General features: G+C 40.4%; 1 protein-coding gene across 1 annotated transcript in view; it reads left to right on the forward strand.

The window, feature by feature from the left end:
* The window catches only part of KIT (KIT proto-oncogene, receptor tyrosine kinase), a 55,977-nt gene that overhangs the window by 19,557 nt on the left and 14,038 nt on the right, over positions 1 to 22,382 (forward strand). The window contains exons 3-13 of the mRNA XM_057366817.1: positions 2,637 to 2,915; positions 5,961 to 6,097; positions 8,759 to 8,918; positions 11,739 to 11,928; positions 12,631 to 12,746; positions 17,988 to 18,102; positions 19,270 to 19,463; positions 20,530 to 20,636; positions 20,729 to 20,855; positions 21,109 to 21,213; positions 21,301 to 21,411. Coding sequence (XP_057222800.1) covers positions 2,637 to 2,915; positions 5,961 to 6,097; positions 8,759 to 8,918; positions 11,739 to 11,928; positions 12,631 to 12,746; positions 17,988 to 18,102; positions 19,270 to 19,463; positions 20,530 to 20,636; positions 20,729 to 20,855; positions 21,109 to 21,213; positions 21,301 to 21,411 — 1,641 coding nt within the window. The remainder of the gene's footprint in view (positions 1 to 2,636; positions 2,916 to 5,960; positions 6,098 to 8,758; positions 8,919 to 11,738; positions 11,929 to 12,630; positions 12,747 to 17,987; positions 18,103 to 19,269; positions 19,464 to 20,529; positions 20,637 to 20,728; positions 20,856 to 21,108; positions 21,214 to 21,300; positions 21,412 to 22,382) is intronic.

Genomic DNA, 22,382 nt, shown 5'->3' on the forward strand with positions numbered 1-22,382 from the left:
ACAGAGATACCAGCACTGCACAGCAGAGATTTTTCCCAGCGAAGATACCTGGCATAGTGGCCACGCAGTWTAAAAGGTTCTCCTTTAACTTGTTCTGGGTTCTCCAGATAGCCATGCAGCTACCGTGGAAGAGTGCTCTTGACTTTCTGTTTTTCTCTGAGATTGACTAAAGAAAATCGGACATGTATCTTACCTATATTTGGCAAACAATGTTGACTTTACCTACCATGGTTTTTTTTTTTCCCTGAGGGTTATGGTAATTATCCCAGACAGCTATGACCAAAGAGATCTTTTTGCTTTCCATGAGTGACTGCTTCACCTCAGGATAACAGCCGGCASTCCTGAGCATGATTACCAAAGCATCAGGGAAGTTGTGTGGTCCTCATGCAASAAGTTGCTATCTTTTTTGTCTCAGTTGTGTGAAAAACGTGGAACCTTCACTTTGACAARTTCCTGGCAGTGAAATAAGTATGTTTGTGACCATCCTTTTATGCCAGGTGCCGTTTAATGACATCTTACATCCCCTGTAAGATGCTGCCATATGCTCTGCTGCTTGTGGGGTTGCCACAAACACCCCTTTATACTTTTCTTCTTGTAAAGCTGGGAGTGAAGAGAGAACACGACCAAGAACCTCGATCCAGCATAGTGACACATAAAATGGTGGCATATGTTGATATCTTAGGTTCTTCTGAATCAACTAAATCCAAATTTCTTCTGTTCCTGTGACTAGGAATGACACAGTCTTGACAGACTGCGGATCTGTACCTGTTTCACCTTTCTGTTTTGGCAGAAACTACCTGTGTTGTCTATAGAAGCAATTTTTTTCCTGATCCAAACAAGCCCAGTGAACATCAAGTTAGTTCAGATTCCTACATAAAAGAGTCTCTTGATTTTGATCTGAAGTCTTTTCAGATGGAAGCAGTGATAAGCACCACCATGTCTTGTGTGTGCCCAGAAGTCAAGTGCACCCCAAGATGTACATGGGGTAGAAAGCCGTGAAAGGAAGAACATGAGCATGAGCAGCCTTGTTTGTGTCTGGATCCCATATAGGAAGTCCTTTCRTGTCTTCTCACTGTGATATTCCCTTCTAGAGGGGCATCAAAGGTGCAGGGGGAAAACTTCAGCAATTCTGTTTGCTCCAGTCAAGGCCTTCCCTGCAATTTCAGCTGTTAGTGAAATAGGTATTTTGTTCCTTCTATTTTAAAAAAATGTCTATTTTTTTCAGTTGTGGGGAGCCATACTTTCTGCATAATGAAGGTATCTTGGCTCTGTCCATATTGTAGAAAAGGGGACTTAGGGGAAACCAATCAGTTAAGTCTGCTGACAGATATTTAGATGAGCTTTTAATCCATCCTCTTCTGCTCAGAAATGACAGCTAGTCATAGCATTTCTTTTAAGATGTCGGTGTGCAAAATGTTATGCTTTTGTTTAGTTCAGACATCCTTTACTTATTTTTTTCATGTCTTAGTTGTGTCCATGCTCTAATTCTAGACTGATGCTTCAAAGTATGTAGTTTGTGGAGCCTTCCTGGGTGATAGTATCAGATTCAGCTGAAGCCACACCCTTACTCTGTGCTAGAAACTAGCCAGTAATTTTTCTGTTGATGATGATGCAAACATCCCAGCCTTCATTTTCAGCCAGGTACTTCTTGTCTTAAGCCAAATGCACATTGTGCATCATCTTAATCAAATTCTCTTAGTCTTCCTTGTTAAGCCATGGTGTGTCGATCTCTAATCATTCGAGTTGTAAGCATGTTTGCAAAAAAGAAAAAACTTTTCCCTCTTTTGTTTTTCTAATTCATTCTACTTTGTAGAGAAGGCAGATGGAATCTGAAATAAGCTTTTACAGAGTGTTTGTCACCACACATTCCTTTATTTTTGTGTTTGCTAGCTTTTTAGCATTTCAAGGTCATGACCTATCATGGGCTTCAACTATGGTTATAAAAATGTTTAAAGTACTGTATKTTTGTATGGCTGTGGTTGGCTAAGATGAGATGCTATAGGAAAATTACCTTTTGAAAGATTGAGTGATGATTTTTCAATCAGATACATGGTATTTGTATGCCCAGTTTTTCTTCTAAGGAGGCTAAAAATAATCTCTGCTCTTAGGGAGGGGAGAGAAAGAGAGAAGTTGTTTGCTGCTTCCTCTGGTAACAATGTGTGTTCATTTAGATTATGTATTTTACAGAAGTGAAAACCATAATTTAGGTGCTTTTCAACTTCCATTTGCTCATAAATTTCTTCCAAATCCTCCCGTGGGCATGAAACCTTACAGCCCTGCCACTAGCTAAAAGCAAATTACTTCTAGTGGTCTGTGAAAATCTGTTTACTGTTGTGGGGATATTTTGGAGCTAAACAAGGCAAAAAAAAGCCTCCATCTCCAAATAAAAAAGYAGTAAGCTTATTTTTAGTGCACATGATTCTTTAGTGCATCTGGTATTGAACGCTACTGCAYGTCTCCTGTTGTGCTTCTCTTTTAGGACAAAATTTAATGTCTCCTGGTAAACATGAATTGGGCAATACTCAATTTTACTAGCTGAAAGTAAAACTGCCTTTGACAAGTGCCCAGTTATAGGATTACGTTCATCAGAAGTTCCCATGCCAGCTTCTCTGACAGATCTTTGTGTTTCTTCACAGATCCAAATGTGCTCTTTCTTGTTGATTCTCTGATCTATGGAAAAGAAGACAGTGACATCCTGCTCGTGTGCCCACTAACAGATCCAAATGTTACAAATTTCACACTGAAAAAATGTGATGGCAAACGTCTCCCCAAAAATATGACATTCGTTCCAAATCCCCAGAAAGGCATTGTTATAAAGAATGTACAGAGGTCATTTAAGGGCTGCTACCAGTGCTTGGCCAAGCACAATGGAGTTGAGAAGGTATCAGAGAAGATCTTCCTGAATGTGAGACCAGGTAACACAGGATTTCTGCCTTTTTGTAGAGAGCCTGATTTTACTCCTCACCTCCCAGGAGGTGTAGGGGAGGGCTGTGAAGCCTCACTGCTGACCAAATGAAAGTGGTGAGCTTTAAAAGCTTGTTTTGGGCAAATTAAGTCAGAGCACAGATTGATCTCATGACACTTAGACCTTGTGGCTATGCTGAGAAGGTATGGCCATGATGAGTTTTGTTTTCTGTTCCTGGTGATTTCCAKGTATTTTTTTCATCATTATAGGAAATGTGAGTTATGCTGTTAAACTGAGGGCAAAGCAGCACCTGAGGTTTGGACAAGTTTGTGCAAGCAAAATTATTTTGGTGCCTGACTCATGTGTCTGTTGCCCAGAAGTGACAGTAGAAGGAACTGATTGATGGCATTGAAGAAAAGGGATTTGGTGGAGGGGCAGAGCTTGTGGAAGGTCTTTGTCTCCRTATTTTTTAGTGAAGATGTCCACAACAGTAGCCATGTGCACAGATCATGATGGGGAATGCATTGTGGCTGAGCTGCTACATGCAGCACTACACTTGGCAAACCTGTGGGTGGTACCCTACACTTGACCTTCGCACACCCCTGTGCCCTAGGGTTGGATCTTGGGTGTGTTTGGGAAGGAGGAGAAGCCCCATGTCTTTCCTCAGGACTTTACAGGTGGGTTTGGTCGGGCAGTTTGGAGCCCACACTTAGCCCGTGTGTCATGGTTGGGCTGTATAAATACCCAGGAGGRAAGTGCAGGGAGCAGTGCAGCGAGCCAGGCTGGCTTGGCATTGCCTCAGGGGCAGGTAAATGAGGTTGTTGTCCATGTAGCTCTGGACTCTTGGAATGAAGCCACCTCTCCTGCAGCTGAGGCTGCTGCCTGAGGAGGGGGAGCACAGCACGGGCCAGCAGCCTGGTGTGCTCATCCCTGCTGCCCACATGGTGCCAGCGCTGGGAGCTGAGGCCAGGCCACAGCAGCTCATCCGCTCGTGCTGGTGGAGGAGGGCTGCCCTGTGTCCCGCTGAGGGCACACGCTGGTGTTTGCTCCATGGTGAGGGCTGTGTGACCTGCTCGTTCTCCTTGGTTGTGGGGCAAGACGTTGAACAGTGGGGGCCACGTCAGCTGTGGAGTTTGCTGTGGCAAGTTTAAGGAGTCTTTTCCTGATGATTTGGAAATTCTTACATAATGAACTTCAATCACGACTAAATGTCAATTAATGAGAAGAGAACAAAAGTTTAATAAGTATTTGCATCTCTGGCATTCTTCTTTGACAAACAAAAATCAAGTCCATTCCTGCTGTCTGTCTTGTTTGTACTTTAACAAGTGGGGTTTTTTCAACTGTTTCTTCCGTGCTGGCCAAAGAGAGAAACCGGCTGATTGATATAACTGATATTTCTCTGACGGGAGGATGCAGGCTGTAGTATTGGACTTCTTCATTTTATTACAGGATATAAGTCTGTGCTTCCTTGATTTGCTGGTGACTTCAGATGGAAGGCTTCTCCTCCTTCCCAACCACTGCCAGCAGTCCACTCATGGTGGGCAACCATAGGGGCTGAGGGCACCTCGGCAYTCTGCCCACATTCTCCATTAGGGAGGAAGTGTGCAGTAAGTAGAAGCATCTGCTGAAGTCCATCAGCAGCAGTGTCACTCCTGATATTGTAGTTATTATGCTGTAGTGTTCGGTCCTTACTGTGTTCAGCAGCTAAAACTCACTTTCTCGTTGGCTCAACATTTAAGATGCTTTGGTGGGTAATGTTTCTGTAGTGATAACCATGGCACTCAGACTCTTGGATGTGATCTTCTGCTGCAGAAAGACCGAAGAGGCATCCGTGAACAGGGAGCTGTGCAGGAGTACTCAGACACACATCAGCTACAATAGCTCAGGGAGTGTTTATGTACAGGCCTTCTTAAAACAATGAGGGGCTTTATGGACCTAAGGCTTTTTTTTGGATGTCAAGAGATGTTTCTGGGAGATGAGAACACAGAATGCCTTCTGCACTGGCTTCCTCCTGTCCCTTGGGTACTGCTGAGTGGTGAGGGGTTTTTTTGTGTGAGCCTTTATATCTGAAAAGGGCAAGCTTTTTCTTTGTTCTCTTCTGTAGCTACTTACAGCAACATGAGGAAAACATTATTGTTAAAGTACCAATGGCTGACAAGCATGTTGTTTTCCTAAGTTTTATACAGTTTACCTAAGACAGCTACAAAAGTTGTGTTAGAGGCAGGGAGAGACTCTGGAAGACCTTATCTGGTATGTGCTGAATTTGCAGTTTAAGTCATCCTGTGTAAAAGCCTGAGTGGGAAGTTAACTATAGTATAATAAAAGAGGAAAATTTGAAGAAAGCATGAAGAAAATAGAAAAACAAGCCATGAAGGGAATAGAGGAAGAGCTGAAGAGCTTTGTGGAGGCAGGAGATATGTAGTCCTCAGGTACACCTGACTGGTGACAAAAGACACCCTGAAGCAGAACTGTGATAGAGCAACCCCATGTCTACATGGCACCACCTACTTCTTCCGTGACAGCYGTGAACCATCACTGTAAGCAGAGGTTGTGATGCTTTCAGGTGCAGGTGTGCAGAAGTCCTTGAGCAGTACCTGTCCTTCCTAGGCTGCCCATCAGGGTCTTTTCAGGGACTTGTCAGACAGTACTTTTTGTTGGCTGTAATGCTTTGTAATTAAAATTTGCAGCTAGTGCTGGGCTGCTGTTCTTCAGTGACAGATCCTCACCATGTTTTCGGTTCCAGAGTGCTACTTTTTAATCACTGTCACAGAATCATCTCATTTATTGTTACATTGATTGTAACATTGCTCAAGTTTCTGCATTCAAGTTKCTATGCTCTGACAAGTCTTATCTAACTTTTAAGTGTCATTTGAAGTRAAGTTAAAACAGAAACGTGCTTGGTGTAAGGGAACAACTATGTAATATGCTAAAAAAAACTAAATACATCTCAGAGCCTTGATTTTATTGGAAAGTTAATTAATGACTGTTGATTTTTATCCCCTCTTGGAAGTGCTGAGTGTAATGAGAAGTAATATACTTCTAAATTGTTTTCCAGTTCACAAAACTCTTCCTGTCATCACCTTATCAAAAAGCTATGAGCTTCTCAAAGAAGGGGAAGAATTTGAAGTTACATGCGTAATCACAGATGTGGATAGCAGTGTACAAACTAGTTGGATTTCTCACAGAAGTGTGGTAAGTTCCTTTCACTGTACTTTGTGTGCCTCAGCACAGTACACAGACTCTCTGTAGACATTCACATGCTTTTTTTGGGTATCGATGCTGTGTTGATTTTGATTTGTTGTATTTATAAAGATCCAGTATCCCACAAACTGGTGAGAGGATAACTGTCCCATGTCCCAGGATGGCTGGGAGGAAGCACAGACTTCTCTTCCTGAAAAGAAATTAAAGTTGGGCTCTTCAATGTGAAATTTAGGTGACCTCTGTTGGGCTTCCTATATAAGGAAGCTTGGAGTGCCTGCACATCACATTGCAATCAATGGGAGCTGCAAATATCAACACATGGACTGCAAATTACATATTCTAGTTGTTATCATTAACAGTAAAATACCTGCTAATTAGCATGGGGTTGTGTGTGACAGGAATAGTAGTAAGCATTCGCAGGAATGATTAATTCATTTAAATTACATGGTGTGCCTCACTAACTGGAAAACCTCTGAAAAATGAACCMGTGAACTGGCTTCTGTCTGCCAGTGATAGTTGAAGTTACTGACTGGCATCACCAGATTAAATTATTGCGAGGCTCAGTAGTCCGGGAGAGTTTGTTACCAGCAGCRCAACTATTCTGCAGAAGATGGGCAGAGAGATCCCCTTCCCTGGTAAGTCAGTGTGCTGCCAGCTCTGTCTTTGAAATGAGCAGCAGACATTGGGCTGTTTTTGAGAATGCTTCTTGATCTTCTGGGTATACCCTGAAATTTAAATTATTAAAAGCCCTTGTGGAGATTTTTTTAGTAACTCCCACCATATACATTCCCRTGCTAATTGGCTGGTCTTTTACTGCTAATGGTAGTGATCAGAATACGTAATTCTCAGCCCGTGTGTATGGAAGAAAAGACTCCTGTGATATTTGGATAAATCACATCTCCTCAGACACATAAGGAAGAGGAATCCTGTTCCCTGGGGCTTGGCATGCCATGCTTGGCTAATGCACTGGCTCTGGCAAAGCTGTTCTTGCTGAGTGCTCCTAGTTCCAGAAACCCCACCTCGCAGTTCTGAACATTGAGAAGGCCTAACTGACASAAAGGTGGCATGGGACATGCAGATCTGCTTTTGGTCCTGTGCAAGCCCTTCATCTGAGAAATTAATTTCTTCTCTCATCCCCCTCCCTTTGCTGTGTTACAGATTGATGAAATTGAGAGCTTCCCTTCATTTTTTGTACTTTATGATTTTTTATTTAATGTGTAAAAGCCATGAGAAAAGTATTTTCCCCAAAAGTTTGACCTTTCTGTTCTTTCTAGTAAATAGTAGGAGCTGCTGTCTTTGAAATATGGACTATCAAATTAAATTTTGTATTGAAAGAGAACACACAAATTTCATATTTAAGTAGAGTCAGAATTACATTTTATCCTGRATAGGTGAAAGGAAAAAAAAACCAAAATACTTCTTACATGTATGACTGAAGTTATCAACATTTTGGAAAGTTAGGAGATGGGTTATTAGCAAGCACATCCATACTAAATATACTTCTCCTGTAATTATTATAAGTCAGAATGAATCAAAATTGCATTAAGAAACTTTAATTTGTCTAGAAGCTCTTGGAACGTCCAAGAATTGCAGTAGTTCAATTAGAAAATTGTAACAAATCCAGGTCTACATTTGGATTAATCAATGTAAGTTATATCAGTCTTTTCAACCATACCGAACATTCTCACAGACTCAAGTCAACACCTCAATGCATTTTTTTCCTTATGCATATGTGTAGAATCATGACATATTTAAGAGAATGAAGTTTCCAGTTGTCTTTAAGATTCATAAATTTAGATTGCTATGGACCAAGAATCAGAGCGGGTACCGGAGGAAGGATGCTGTGTATAGCCTCCTTCCAGCAGGGCCTGCAAGTAGGAGATGCTGTGGCCTTGGAACACAGAGCAACACAGTTAAAAGGAAGGCCCAGGACCTTGAATTCTCTCTTGTCATTTACTGAAAAGTGTTGAAATCAGTTGAGACAAGAGACTAGTAGAGAGTTCACTGAAYTTCAGGCATTACTGGAGTGGTGAACCACACTTCAGAGTTGCAGTGATTTCATACAAGAGCTGCAGCTTCTGAGCATTAGGAAAGGTCAGGAGCTAGTGGCCATTTTGCATCAAGCCCTACAGTTGAAAGTGCTGTTTGTCAAATGAAACCTTCAGCTGGTTTCTCACCTTCTCAGTATTGGAAATGTAGCCTGAATGAGTTGGGTCTGACCTTGAGTACAATTTACTTCTCATCATGTAATGGAGACATTTGAAGAACTTAGAGCTCTGGCTTTTTGGCTTGGGCTGGTCTTCTCCATTTGGCTCTCTTGGGGCAGGTGAGCACATCCCCAAACTCATCATACCCCCATTCCATATCCCCCCAYATTCTTGCCTTAGAGGGGAGCTTGTGGAGAAAAGAAAAAAAAAAGCATAARGGGTTGGTATAGGATTTAGGAGAGGACATTATCCCCCAAAGGCAGCTGATCACACACTTGTTTTTCATGGAGAGATTCTAGTGACAGGTTTGTCGTGCTGGCTTATTATTCCGGTTTAAAGTTATGAATATTAATATAGCAAAGTTATAATTACTTCTATTTTTAATTTATCTAGGAAAGATGATGCATACACAGTGTTTTAGATGTTAATTGTTTTTTACCGACAGATTGTTACAGGCAAAAGCAGAAATTTGGGTGATTATGGATACGAAAGGAAATTAACATTGAACATCCGTTCAGTGGGAGTTAATGATTCTGGAGAATTCACATGCCAAGCAGAAAACCCTTTTGGAAAAACCAATGCCACAGTAACCTTGAAAGCTCTAGGTAAATACTTCTTGTAGAAATCTTAACATTTCTAAGAGCAGGAGATGAGAAGTAAGAACACTGGGGAGTCTTCTCWTCCTCGTCTCTCCTTTTCCCCAAACCTCAGTGAGTAAAATTGCTTTTATTAAAGGTTGTTGCTGACTGGTACCGTATGGAATGGCTCATGAAGTGTTGTGGTGTGTATGACTACTTTAATTTCTATAACCCTTTGCTTGTTATTGGAAAGTGATACTAGAACAACCACCCAAGAGTGTTTCTGTCTCACTRGTTTGTCTCATCCTTCCTGGTGTAATCTAAAATTTAAACCAGTTTTAACAAAGCAAGTAATTTACCTTTGTCTGGTACTGTCCCTATGCTTGAGTAATTTGGCAGCACAAGCACAAAGCAGATCTTTAATACCTACCTTCCATGCATGGGAAATTTCACTGACAGTGTATCCATGTTTTGTTATGTAGAAGCTATATTTGTAYGTCTGTTTAAAATAATGCTGTGAACAACGTTGTGGTGCACACRGACAGCATGAAATTGTTCCGGAGGTCACCACCTTGTTGAACCCACTATCTATCACTTCTACGTGTTTTGGATCATGTCCTTAAATAGTGAGCAAACTCCCTTCCTCCTCCTGTTTAATAACAGATGCATTTAGAGTCTGCCATATATTAACTTGGCTGACACACAATGCCTTTTRAATTTGAAAGCTGCTGAAACCTGCTCATTTGATAAATGGAGTACAATTAAGGACATGCTGGTATAGTTAATAAGATCATTCTGGTCTGTGTAGTTGGCTACAACYGTTCTAGTTCCATACCATTCGAGGATGTAGTTACTGAGGGAAGTGTAGCCTTGAATCCTTTTTTTCCTTTTCAGTCTTTTTGGTTCCGCACACACACACTCTGGCAACACTGCTTGTTTTGCTTTCCCTCGTAATGTAAGAAAACAAAAGTGTTTGACCTGCGTGGGTCAGACCTTCAGCAAACCGGCAGAGGTTTGAGTGCCCTTAACCTTGCTGCGCAGGTCGAGGGGGTAGGGCTCACAATGACAGGGATGTTTTCCTCATTTTTTACAGGAGAGACTACATTCATATGTAAAAGAGTGAAACAGTGTGAAGTATGAAAGAAAATCTTTTCCCCAAGGGGATCARTGTGAAAGCTTTTATTATAAGAGGAGGGAAGCTCTTCACTGCAGAAATTCTTAGTACTACTACATATGCAAATGTAGCTTTAAAAAGGATTGACTTTGGAAAGTCTGGGGTTTAAAATAAAGCATGGAATTATACAAATTAAGAAATAAAGGTTTTATTTAGTAAAATGCAAAGTTTGTATTTAATAAAAAATGCAAGAGAAAAGGTGGAATCTCCTTTCTGAGATAGTTTTCTTTCTCTGCTGTCTCATATTTGACTTAAAATAAAATAAGCTCCAGCTTCTGGATACCTTTCATCATTTGTTGTCAAAGTGTCTGTATTTACCTGAACTGTGCCGGTCCCAGGGTTCTTGTAAGTGGTATGTGATGTGTACATAGAGAGAAATCTGGGATTGCATCTGACACTAAATCACTGTGGCTTTAACATTAGCCAAAAGTTTTACAAGAAATAATGTGTACTTTTTGTGAAATTCCTAATTACGTTTCTCTAGCAGTTAATTTATGTAACAATAGAAGGTACTAGAACTGCATTACAGGGATTGATAGCATCATAATAAAATTTTATTTGAAGGTTGTTTGGTGTGATTTTGAATATAGCTTGCATAGGGAATCCTGTGTTTATACAGAAAACTGAAAAAGGCACTGCAAAGGAAATGCTAACCTTCCGTTTCCAGATTGGAAACCTTTTCATCTTTTCTAATGATGGATAAGATTTTAGAGCATACCTGTCTGCTATGAATTTACGTCATCCTTTCTTCTTCAAAGCATCTGTCAAGCGCTCTGGCAGCTCCATATGCTTTCACCAAGCCCCGCTGGCTCTGGTTTTCCCAAGCTCGGGTGCCCAGCTGGCCACAGCAGTTTGATTACTAGAAAGTGGGAAGAAGCAGGGATATGAGATTGACTTTAGGTCTAAATTCAAGCTTTCAGTAAATGTGTTTCCTTGTAATGGCAATCTGCCTGTCAAACTGATAATTCCCTTATGAATTACTGTAATAGGACTGAAAAATTTGTCTTTTCAAAGTGAATCTTCTATCTGATGAGTTTATTAATGAAATTAAAACCACTACAGCAAGGATGTTGTTAGACATGATATTTTGGAATGGAACTGCGCAGTGATAAATGGTATCTGCCAAATAGAAGATTAGGACCCAGCARCAGATGTACAGAAATGCCTTGGTTTAAGACGATTGGTATCCAGGCTTGTGGATTTAGCACATTTTTCTCTAATTACAGCTTTTAATAGCTTCATTTGTAATGTTGTTCTTAATTACACTTGACAAAGAAACCTTAAATATTCTAGTATGCTGTCATAAATGATTTTAGCTTGCTTTTTTCTTAATGTTTCTTTCATACAGTTAGCAACTCAAATTTTCTGAACAATAGAAATACTTGAGTAGGACCAAACACGTGCTTGCATTTTTCCAAAAGCAAATAGAATGTATTTGTCACCAGAAGATGGAATTATTTGTGCTAAGGCATTCAAGGTTGCTCTATGTCTCATGCTACATATAGTTAGTAGCCTTGGTTTTGGCAGGTGAGGGTTCAAGTTCTGTTTTGCAGATAAGGTTTCCTGTTTCACAGTTGGATGTTTGATCTTGAAGCCATCTAAGTGTGGTTAGAGTACTCACAATCTTCTAAATGGCCCTGAAATTTTTTTTCTTCTCTTCTTATGACCATCAGCTAAAGGATTTGTCCGTTTGTTTGCAACAATGAATACCACCATAGATATAAATGCAGGACAAAATGGAAACTTAACAGTTGAATATGAGGCATATCCAAAACCGAAGGAAGAAGTCTGGATGTACATGAATGAAACATTACAGAATTCCTCAGACCATGACGTCAAGTTCAAGACTGTGGGCAATAACAGGTAAGATGCATGGCTGTAAGTGTTGATTTTACTTTGGAACAGCAGAGTAGAGTCTGCTCTGGAAAGAGGGAGGTGGGGATAGTGAGAAAGTGTTGACTATAAAATATGTTGTAGTATGTGTGGCTTGCCACAGTAACTGGTRCAAAGTCTGCTGACCTAGATCTGGCATAGCATCAAGCTCACCACACCATCTGAGGACCAGCTTGCTGTATACTCGTGACTCACCTACATTCTTGTCCAATGAGGAAAAATGAGATTTAAGGTTGTTTGTGTGCAGAAGCTCCCTCCACTGCCACAGCACACCCCAATGCTCTGGATAAAAACTCTATTAAAAAAAAAAAAAGCTTTTATTTCTGCTGGGCACTGTTTTCTCCTGATCCCTCATCTTCCAGAAATCCAGTGAAGCACCTAGAACATGTGGTCTAGGTTGTGAATCTGGGTTCCCTCCTCAGTGAGAAGAGGAGCAGGGATGATGTATGCATGGGGTCTGAGCATGGGTCTGAGCTGCCACCCAGGCACACATCAKGCTGTTAGAAGTGGCAAAACTTCTGGATGTTGGAAGTGCAAGGGCAGTCATAATGTAAGATAAGAGTGTTTGCATGGATGATGTCAGCAGAAAATTCCGTCCCTATTTTCTATGTAGCAATTGTGTGTTCAGAGCAAATTGTGTGTTCTAGTAATGCTTAMATTTTTTCTTTACAGTTACACAAGTGAACTTCACCTTACACGATTAAAAGGAACAGAAGGAGGCATTTACACATTTTTTGTGTCCAACTCTGATGCCAGCTCCTCTGTAACATTTAATGTCTATGTGAAAAGTAAGTAAAGTGAACAGTCTGAAATATTTCGTTATCACAGTCATTGTATTTTATACAACATAATGTATGCACAAGATGTCACAGYGTAGTTCAGCATATGAGAGGCTTTCTGAAGTGAAGCACATGCTGGAAAACTAAATGTCAAGATATAAAAGTGCAGAGTACTCACAGAAATCCACCTACCTTCCAGCATGACCTTACATTCTAGTGAATGTATTGCAGAGATTAACAGGGAGCATCTAGATTGTTTATACAGAAGAAAAACCTGTAGCACCTAAAACACAATTCAAAAATGAGTATGTATCATAAACGTTTTATAATTTGAGGTGGAACAGGATACACAGGGATTATAATTTGCATTTTTGGCAACCGAGTTAAGCTATTAATTGTCCTTAATTTGTTTGAGTTGGATGCAGAGTTTAAAAGCTTGTCAGGAGAACTATTCACATTTAGATGCCTTTTGGCATCTAAATACTTCTCTATAATAATATAAATCACCATTGTTTTTAGAGAAATCTGCATAGCTTTTCAAATGTGCATGCTGTCATCTCTGGGACATGCTTGTTAAGAAACAGCACTGGCCTCAGTTCCAAATAGCATTCTTYAAGACAAAAGCTAAACTTCAAAATTAATTCAGTGAAACCTTCAGAAAACCCTGTCCTTAGCAAAGCAATCCTCTTARAGCATTTCATGCTCTCAGCAGACAAATATTGGCTGCTGCTAAAGGCCAAGCTTAAGGAAAATTAAACTAAGAAGGGACTTTGAGCCCAGCAGGAGGAACTGTATCGGAAGTAAGTGACCATGCTGCAAATGCAGTTTTGTGTTGCTGCTATGCTTTAGCAGCAGTGTGTCCTTTTTCARGCATAGTTTTATGTAGAGCACTGCCATCACAAATGTATCAAGTCCCAGCCATTCATTCTTGAATTCGTCTCATTTATCATTGAAGACCAACATTTGTAGCATCTCTATTAGCAATGATATTGTTTGGATCTAGGAATGTCACTTGGGCTCCTTTCAGAACATGGCATTTCTTCCTTCATAAATGTGAATGTTGAATGTTGGCACTTGTATTACGCCTTTTCTGTTTCCTGGCTCTGATTTCTGACATAAGGGCAGTGGTGATCTCAGGTGTCCTTTGTCTCAGTGAATGAGTGTGGGTCACAGTCATGAGGGATAATTCTAGTATTAAAAAGATTAATGGAGCAAATTGTTGGGCCAGAAGTATAATTTCTATATAATTTCTTCTATGAAGGAATAGAAAAAAATTGCAGGTTGCTTACAGTGTGGGCACAAGAACTAAGGAAATACTATCTCACAGTTTTGGCATCATCAGATGTCAGTTCTCAATGCAGATCTCCATGTTGTTGCTTTTGAGGCATGTGCTACTTAATAAAAGCTGAAAATCCCTGTAGATCATGGTTGAGAAACCAGAAGGGGAAGAGAATGGAGAAGCAGAATGGACAGGGCAAAAGGRAGCATAGACATTTTCGTTCTCCTGAATGGCTTGTCCATACAACCAGCAGCATTCAAGTCTGTTTCCTTCTTGCTTAAACTGCTGGTCTCGTAAGTAGTAAGATCAGTCTTGGAGTGCTGTGAGGACACTTAAGCAGTGTCATAGGGCCCGYGTCTTCATGCACTGTGGCCCTGGGTGGACTGCAGCCATTGCTGAAGCAATGGATTTGATGCACTTGACTCAAAAAGTTTCTTCTGGCATTTTAACTAAGCTCCTGCAAACATTTTTTCATTCTGGATAAAGAGATGAATTGATTGGTCTTTCTAGAGGGTTGTTTTTAACAAAAATACCCTGTTTTCACTGGCTTGTAAAATGCTCATCATTTAGCTATGAAACACAAACTGCCTGACAATGTATCATATTATCTGACATAGCAGAATAACTKCCAAAGGTGAGTCATTGTGGGTGGGTCAGATCCTGACCTGATGGTGTGTCCTCACCTAACACTGTTGCTAGGGATTTTGCATAAATTGCTTAGATGTAGCTTGTGATGTTTACAAGGCTGGCTTGGGCATGTAATCAGCCGAAAGTAACCAAACAGGTAAAACAGGATTCATAATCAGGAGAGTGTCTTCATATAAACAAAAATCAATGCTGAAGCATTTGCTGAAAGTCATGAAAAACCCAGTGCAGAAATGCTTGCCTTGGATTTAAACATATTTAGCAATTACATATGCTAATCTGAAACAATACTAAATTGCTGTTAAATAGTGKAGTAATTATTAATAAATATATGGAGGGAACGAGCTCTAAAATTAGGAGCCAAAAAGAAAATACAGCTTGACAAGCAGCATGCTGTACTCAGTTACAACCAAGAAACTGCAGAAATCTCCAGAGTGACAAGGTATGGTGTATCTAGCAATTAGCAGAGGAATCTTCCAACTAGTAACTGAATTTAGTGCAAAATAATATCTCAGCTTAATTGTAGTCAACAAARTATTAACTGTGCAGTTGGGGCTCCTGCTGCAAAGAGAAAAYCTGTCATGGTATTACAGATCACATGAAACCAAATTCAGCTGKTTTTCTGCCATTGGACTATGCGGTGAACTATGAGGAGTCATCATGATAGTGTAAAAAAGATTTGTTCCAATCCAGAAAATGTATCTCCAGCAGGAAAAAACTCTCTTTGTCTGAGATGACTGACAATACCTATTAAGTGTTACTTTTTAGACATTTACTTAGTTAACAATGAAGAAATGGAAACTGGCARTAGCAAGCAATTAAATGCAGAATTTCATTATACAGAGCATTGAATTAAAATAGGAGTGACCGCTTATAAGTCGTCTTTGATACATCCAGAATCAAYATTAATAAAAGCTGAAAAGCGATTAATAAATCAGTGAAATTAGAAGTTTTAGACATTTAATGCCTGATTACAGAAGGTGGTATGCATATATGCTGAGCAGTGTAATGAAATGTTAAATATTTAAGGGGTTAAAGTTAGAAGAGTAAGCAGCATCTAGTCATTAAGAGTCTGTCTGATAGCAGGACGGGTAATTAGGCAGTGAAAGTCATAAAATCTAACACAGTAAAATCCCTTTTAAARAGAAGATGCATGGTGACAGCTTGGCATCTGCAAAAGCCATTCCATCTTTGCTCCAGCATCCCCTGGAGCACCTATACTGGGGGTTGAGGAAGATGCTTTGGCTGCCAGAAAGGGCTGSAGATGCTGACAGGCGTGCGTGGCCTGAGCTGGCAAAGGAGCAGCCAGTGGMGATGGCAGCAGCCAATTCAGTCCCCTTGAGTACTGGTGTAGGGATCCCTTTGCTGCCTCAARTGAAATGCATCCCTTAATATCTCTGGGCCAGGGAGGCTTGGGAGCCCTCAGTGCTGGTGGGGAGAAGCTGATCATGCTAATTGCCGCATCAAAGTGCTTCACCAGGCACAGGACAGGTAGAGCTGCTCTTAGGTCAGCACTTCTCAGAGGCTGCTGCAGCTCAGCTTCCCATGGCACCAAGGCTGGAGCACTCTGCCTGGGCTGCACAGCCTGTCATCTCCTTCCACTGTTGCAGGAGGTGTCCATGTGGGCTCTGGCCACAGACAGGCTTTTATTGCTTTAGGTTTTTACAGTGGAAAGAGCCTGACTAATGTGGGCATTTTCATTTCCCTCACTCAGCGTCAAATGTCACATGCAGACCAGCTCTGGCACAGTGTTTTTTTCCAGGGCTTAATGCACATAGGCATCTTGTATTTGACTTCTCAGTTCTCTCATTTCTTGGGTTACGTTGTGCTGTAATGATTCCTGAAACATAGCATATACCTAAACAAATAGCACATGGGTTGTAGTTCTGCTAATTACAATTTCACAATTCAGCCATTTTGATTGGAGTTTCAGAAATATGAGTTACATGTGTTCTGTGAGCACTGAGCCTGGGTGAGATGCTGTGTGCTCTCAGAAAGTTCCTCACCAAATGAGTAATGCTGAAAATCAGTCTCAACATTTTGCAACAATGTTTGGTTCTTGGTGTTTTGCATAAAACACAACATGCGGATTTAGAAATGAAAGAACATTCGGTTCCTGAAACATGAGTCACGAGGAGGTGGTATGTGATTGAGAATATACGTGTGCTTTATTGCCTCTAATTGAATCAGCGAGTAGAATATTCATTAAAAAMTCAGGCTGTGCAGTCTTCGTACAAGGGTTTCATCTGAAGTAAATCTGTTTTCCCACTACAGTCTATACAGCTTCGCTACTTTATAGAATTAAAGGTTCATCTTCTATTCCTCCAAAGCTGTATTAAYTGATAGTTGTAAGATAGTTAACAAGTTAAGGCTCTTAACTTGTATCCATCAGGTGAGCAGCATCATCGCAACATAGTCTTTTATAGTTTCTTTCATTAACTTCTGTTTGGATGATTTTGCAAGGAAGCTATAATTTTTAAGGGAMATAAGGTCACTAATTCCAGTTTCACCAGGAAAAACACTTTGGTGGTGCTCTTAGCTGAAGTCTGTAACATTGGACTAATGACTCTGAAGTCCACCTGACTGCAGTGGTTTCCTGCCATGCTTGAAACAGGGGATCCTAAACCGCTGCAGGACTAACTACTGTGCAGGATGTGGCAGAAGGCATCGGCTGGATGAACTGTTTTCTGAACTACCAGGCAATCACAAATTCTCATTTGGAAAGCTAACACATTCAGCCGAGTATTGGCTTCCTCTACATACAGTATTTCAGAGAATCAGGCAGTTGGGCATTTCAGTAGCAGTATCTTAGAGGGATGYATATCCTCTGTGGGAAGGTCTGCACTGGTTGCCTTGCATTGTAGTTCCTTTCCTGGCTGCGGTGGTATTGAATACACAGGGCAGATGTAAGAGGGATGTGGTTTGACAGATTTAGTACACTTTCAACTGTGAAGAAACTGTCCTTTTCAYGGGCTGGTAAAGTCATGCTGTGCAGGAATGGGAACTTCACTGTTGTTCCAAGCACACACTTCTTTGGGTTGTTTAAGCTTAACTTTGCTGGAACTTTCATCAACTCAAATACTGAGAGCGCAAGGTATTCATCTGACATCCAGCCCAAGCATTCATTGTAAGAACTAGTATTTTCACAGGTGTTCGATTTTCACGGGACACTAGTTCAGACCCAGACATCCTTGAGCACAAGCAAGTCTTGCTCACCTGAATGATTCCATGGATGATGAGSCACACAGGTTGCTAGGGTGAAGCACAAATGGCAGTGCAAATTCCGTGTTCCCCTAATGGATAACTGTTGCTTTTGTTTGTTGCAGCAAAACCTGAGATTCTCACTTTGGATATACTTAGCAATGGTATTCTCCAGTGCGTAGCAGCTGGATTCCCAGCCCCTACTATATACTGGTACTTTTGCCCAGGAACTGAGCAGAGGTGAGTTAAACAATAGTTTCCAAAGGTTCTTTCAGGTGCAACCACCCAATTGCTAATTAAAATTTAAGGACATGAAATTACTTGGTAATTGTTACATTCAAATGTTGCATTGTGGTTTTCATCATTTTTGGCATTGCATTATTTGCAATAACTTGTGAGAAGGCAGGCGTTTTTCTCCTTTGTATTCTGTCCTTGAAAGGGGAATAGCCAAGACTTTCTGCTGCATAAAAAGTCAAACTTCGTGCTGCAAGCTAGCTACAGTTTGTATCAGCTTGGCCCCAAATGACACATGTTCTGTATGCAATTTCACAGAATAGCAATCAGAGAATCACTTGCGAATGTGGCTGATATAATTTGTTTTATTGTGTAATGAAGTAATTTTCCCAGACATAATGTAATTAGATTTCTGTTCACATGAAACGTATGACAAGTAAACAAATCCAGAGTTGTTATGAATAAAGCCRGATGTTTTTAAAAACAGGTGTTTTTAAGAAGATTGTAGAGTTTTGCTGTGAAGTGAGCATTTGTGAAGCAAATTTTAAGATTTTGCTTGACTTCTCCCATGGTTATAGATCTCATACTAGCAAGTCATGGGTTTCCCTCCCCCCTGTTTTGTGTCTAAAATTGTTATTTTTAATTGTTATTAACCATTGTTATAAATGGCTTCAAATAATCAGTTTTTTAAAACCTTAAATGTGTGCTCATATAGTAAATATGTGACAGATGAAGGAGAAGCAATATCCTGAGAGGAAAGAACTGGCTGTTTTCTGACTACGTATAAGGTTGATGGTGTTTTATGTATATCATGGGGGGTTTTTTTTGCTGTAATAAGGTGATGCTTGGAGAACATTTTCAGGAGTGRGTAATAGACCACAGCTGCTTGACACTGAGGTTGGAGATGCATGTTGAATGGTATAAAAGAACAGTTGGGAAGTTAGAGACCTTTAGGTATGTCTAACCAGAAGCAAATGCAAAGACATTATGGTCTCCAGTTGGGCCAGGCTTGGTGTACGTGTCCATTTCTCCCACTGCATATGAGACCACRAGACACCATGAGTAGGCTCTTTCAGGGTTAAGATCTTCAGGCAGACCTGTATTGTTCCGTTTTCTTGGTGTGGCACTTCAGGTCACAATCCATGGTGATAACCATCAGTATTGCTTCTCCAGGTGTTTTGATTCACCRACAATATCCCCCATGGATGTCAAAATTGGTTACACAAATTCATCAGCACCATCTTTTGAACGAATCCTGGTTGAAAGCACCATTAACGCCAGCATGTTCAGGAGCACCGGCACCATTTGCTGTGAGGCCTCCAGCAATGGGGAAAGGAGCTCTGCTTTCTTCAACTTTGCTATTAAAGGTAACATCGGGGTGAATGAGATCATAAATCATGGGTGGTGTTTAGCTCTTTCTGTAAAAGGATTTTAAGTGGTTGTGCCATAARAAAGTTTATAGTACTATGGCTGAGCACATGAGAAGGTACTACATTGCATGTTCTGCCTGTCGAAGTGTTTTAGTTTTTCAGTGACTATTGTGGTACCATCTTTTTACAGCACCTGTTTTGCAGTAGGTTGCTRATTTTCTTCTGTCTGTGCAGCATGGGGGAAAGCCACCTACAGCTTTCCCTCTCTCTCTCTGTTTTCCTGTCATTGTCTGCTTTGACTGTTTAGGCCATCACTGCTTTTTTCAAAGAAAAATTGAATTTTATTTTAGGTTTTCACAATGTCTCAGGAAGAAGGCAGTCCCCATCTTGCCTGGAGCCTAAGTGTCCCGCTGCTATAAAAGAAGTAACAACAACATACTGCAAAAGGGCTTATGAGTTTTGTAGTGGTATTTGTAGGTTTGTGGGGGAGAAAAACCCACTAGAACATAGATTATTTGAAATGTGTTTGTAAAGCTGTGCTCTTCTTCGCAAAACCAAATGTTCTGCTTCTTTTTTTTTTCTGTTACACCCAGATATAACATGCAAACAAATGTGCCAGATTTGGGGCAGATGGGTTGTAGTGGAATGGTATTTCTTCACTACTCAGCACAGCCTCTCCTTSCAAAGACTGTGCTGTAGGGATCATACTTGGATGGGGGGCAAAGCGGAAGAGAAGAAATTGGGACTTCAAATAAAAGCTCCTTTCTGTAACCTAATTTGACTGAGATCATGCAAAGCCCTTGCACGAACTGATCTTAGTGCMAAACCTCCTGAATTAATGAAGATGAGATTCCAAAGGCATCAAACCGGATGGTTKCTGTGCTAGCTCTGTCTCCCACAGCTCATTGAGGAAAGACAGTCTGATACACCTGGTGCACATCTGGGAAAGTCAAAACCCCAAATTGTATTTCACAAAGAAAAATCAAGGAAAGGTTTTCAACTGCATTTTTGAAATTTAGTTTTTCTTGTTCATATTTAAGGAGAATTTTCTGTTTGTTTCCAGAGCAAATCCGTACCCATACTCTTTTCACCCCTTTACTAACTGCATTTGGAGTCGCTGCAGGACTGATGTGCATCATGGTCATGATCTTGGTGTACATATATTTGCAGGTAAAATAAGAAGCCACTTTGCCTGAGTTAAAAGAGCGTGTGAGCTACTTGTGGAATCTTCAGTAGTGACAGGCGTTCTCTTTGTTTTCCAGAAACCCAAGTACGAAGTTCAGTGGAAAGTTGTTGAAGAAATAAATGGAAACAACTATGTTTACATAGACCCAACGCAGCTTCCTTATGATCACAAATGGGAATTTCCTAGAAACCGTTTGAGTTTTGGTTAGTTTAGATTTATTTAACTTAATCTGCCAGGCGAAACCTTCAGGTCTCACATGAGACTTTGGTCAAACACAGCAGGGTTTTGTCAAAATGATGTGCACTAATGCAGATAGTGGTAATTGCTCATTCTTGCCTTGGGACAAAAAGCAAGCAGGCATGCCTACAATAGCCCCCCTGATACCATAAAATAAAACGTTGAGCCCTACAGAGGAAGTATTCAAAGTCGTTACAGAGTGTTCTGTTTGTTTGTTAGGTAAAACACTTGGTGCTGGAGCTTTTGGAAAAGTCGTTGAAGCCACTGCTTATGGTTTATTTAAGTCTGATGCTGCTATGACAGTAGCAGTGAAGATGTTGAAAAGTAAGTTGCTGTAGCATACTATACATTTTTTTCTCTCTTCCATCTGGTTGGTGTGTTGCATACTGAACACTGTGCTTTGCCTTGCAGCAAGTGCCCATTTAACGGAAAGAGAAGCCTTGATGTCAGAGCTTAAAGTGCTGAGTTACCTTGGAAACCACATTAATATTGTGAATCTGCTTGGAGCTTGCACTATTGGAGGTGGGRTTATCAGCAGATTATTGATTATTTCTGTTCCTTTTTTATTGCCAGGAGGATGAACCTTGTGAAGAAGAATCCAAGGTGCAGCTCTAAGTGTAGAAATCTTAAATACATTTCATGCTTAGACAGCTTGTAGATCATCATGATTATCACCTGTGATTTACTGAATCTAGATTTTAGACTCCTTGTAAAAACAGTAGTAAGACCACTGTAGCTCCGGCTAAATGGGAAGGTTGCTTTTATTCTCTTCCATGTGAACCATTGTGTGCTTTCTTCTTGAGASATGACAAAATGTACGGTATAAATTATTTCCTCCACCACACTGTTTCTCATTAATGAGAATTGGTTCCTTGTTGGTATGCAAGGTGAAGTCAACAGACCTGTCTTATCTTCCAGCCTTCTGTTTCAACTGCAGAGGTATCTGCTGAAGGTACAAACTCTTAAGCAGCAGAAAGTTGAGAAAAATAATTTTCCAAATAAAATATTGTACAACCCTAATGTTTCACATTTGGTATTGACTTCAAAAGTTTGTTTTCATACATACTAATAGCTACAAACTCCCCAAACTGTCAACAGAGTGATAGAGACCTGCATTTTTAATTTATGTGCATTTTAATGTGAAAGATGGTATTGYTTCTTACGCAGTTTTCAAAGAAAAGGAGCTTGTGAAAATTCATAGTTTTAGACAAAGGCAAAACATTCCTCACAATGACTTACAAATACGATTAAACAATTTTGTTTAAGCAGCCAAGTAGACTCACTGGTCTGAGTGTAYGTCTCTCTCAGTGAAAATAATGTGAGGTCTGTAAGAAAATCACGCCACAAACTCTGCTTTTGCTATTGTGAAAGCTATAGTTTTTACCTGCAGAAAAATGAAAATAACTGGTGAGGTTAGGRAATGATGGTACAGAGTAAACTTAGAGATGAAATAACACACAATGTAATTACCTATTCAAGGTCCATAGCTGGAG

The sequence above is a fragment of the Malurus melanocephalus genome, unplaced genomic scaffold (assembly GCF_030028575.1).
Source record: "Malurus melanocephalus ecotype Western Australia unplaced genomic scaffold, MMel_1.1 scaffold_71, whole genome shotgun sequence".
Taxonomy (NCBI): domain Eukaryota; kingdom Metazoa; phylum Chordata; class Aves; order Passeriformes; family Maluridae; genus Malurus; species Malurus melanocephalus.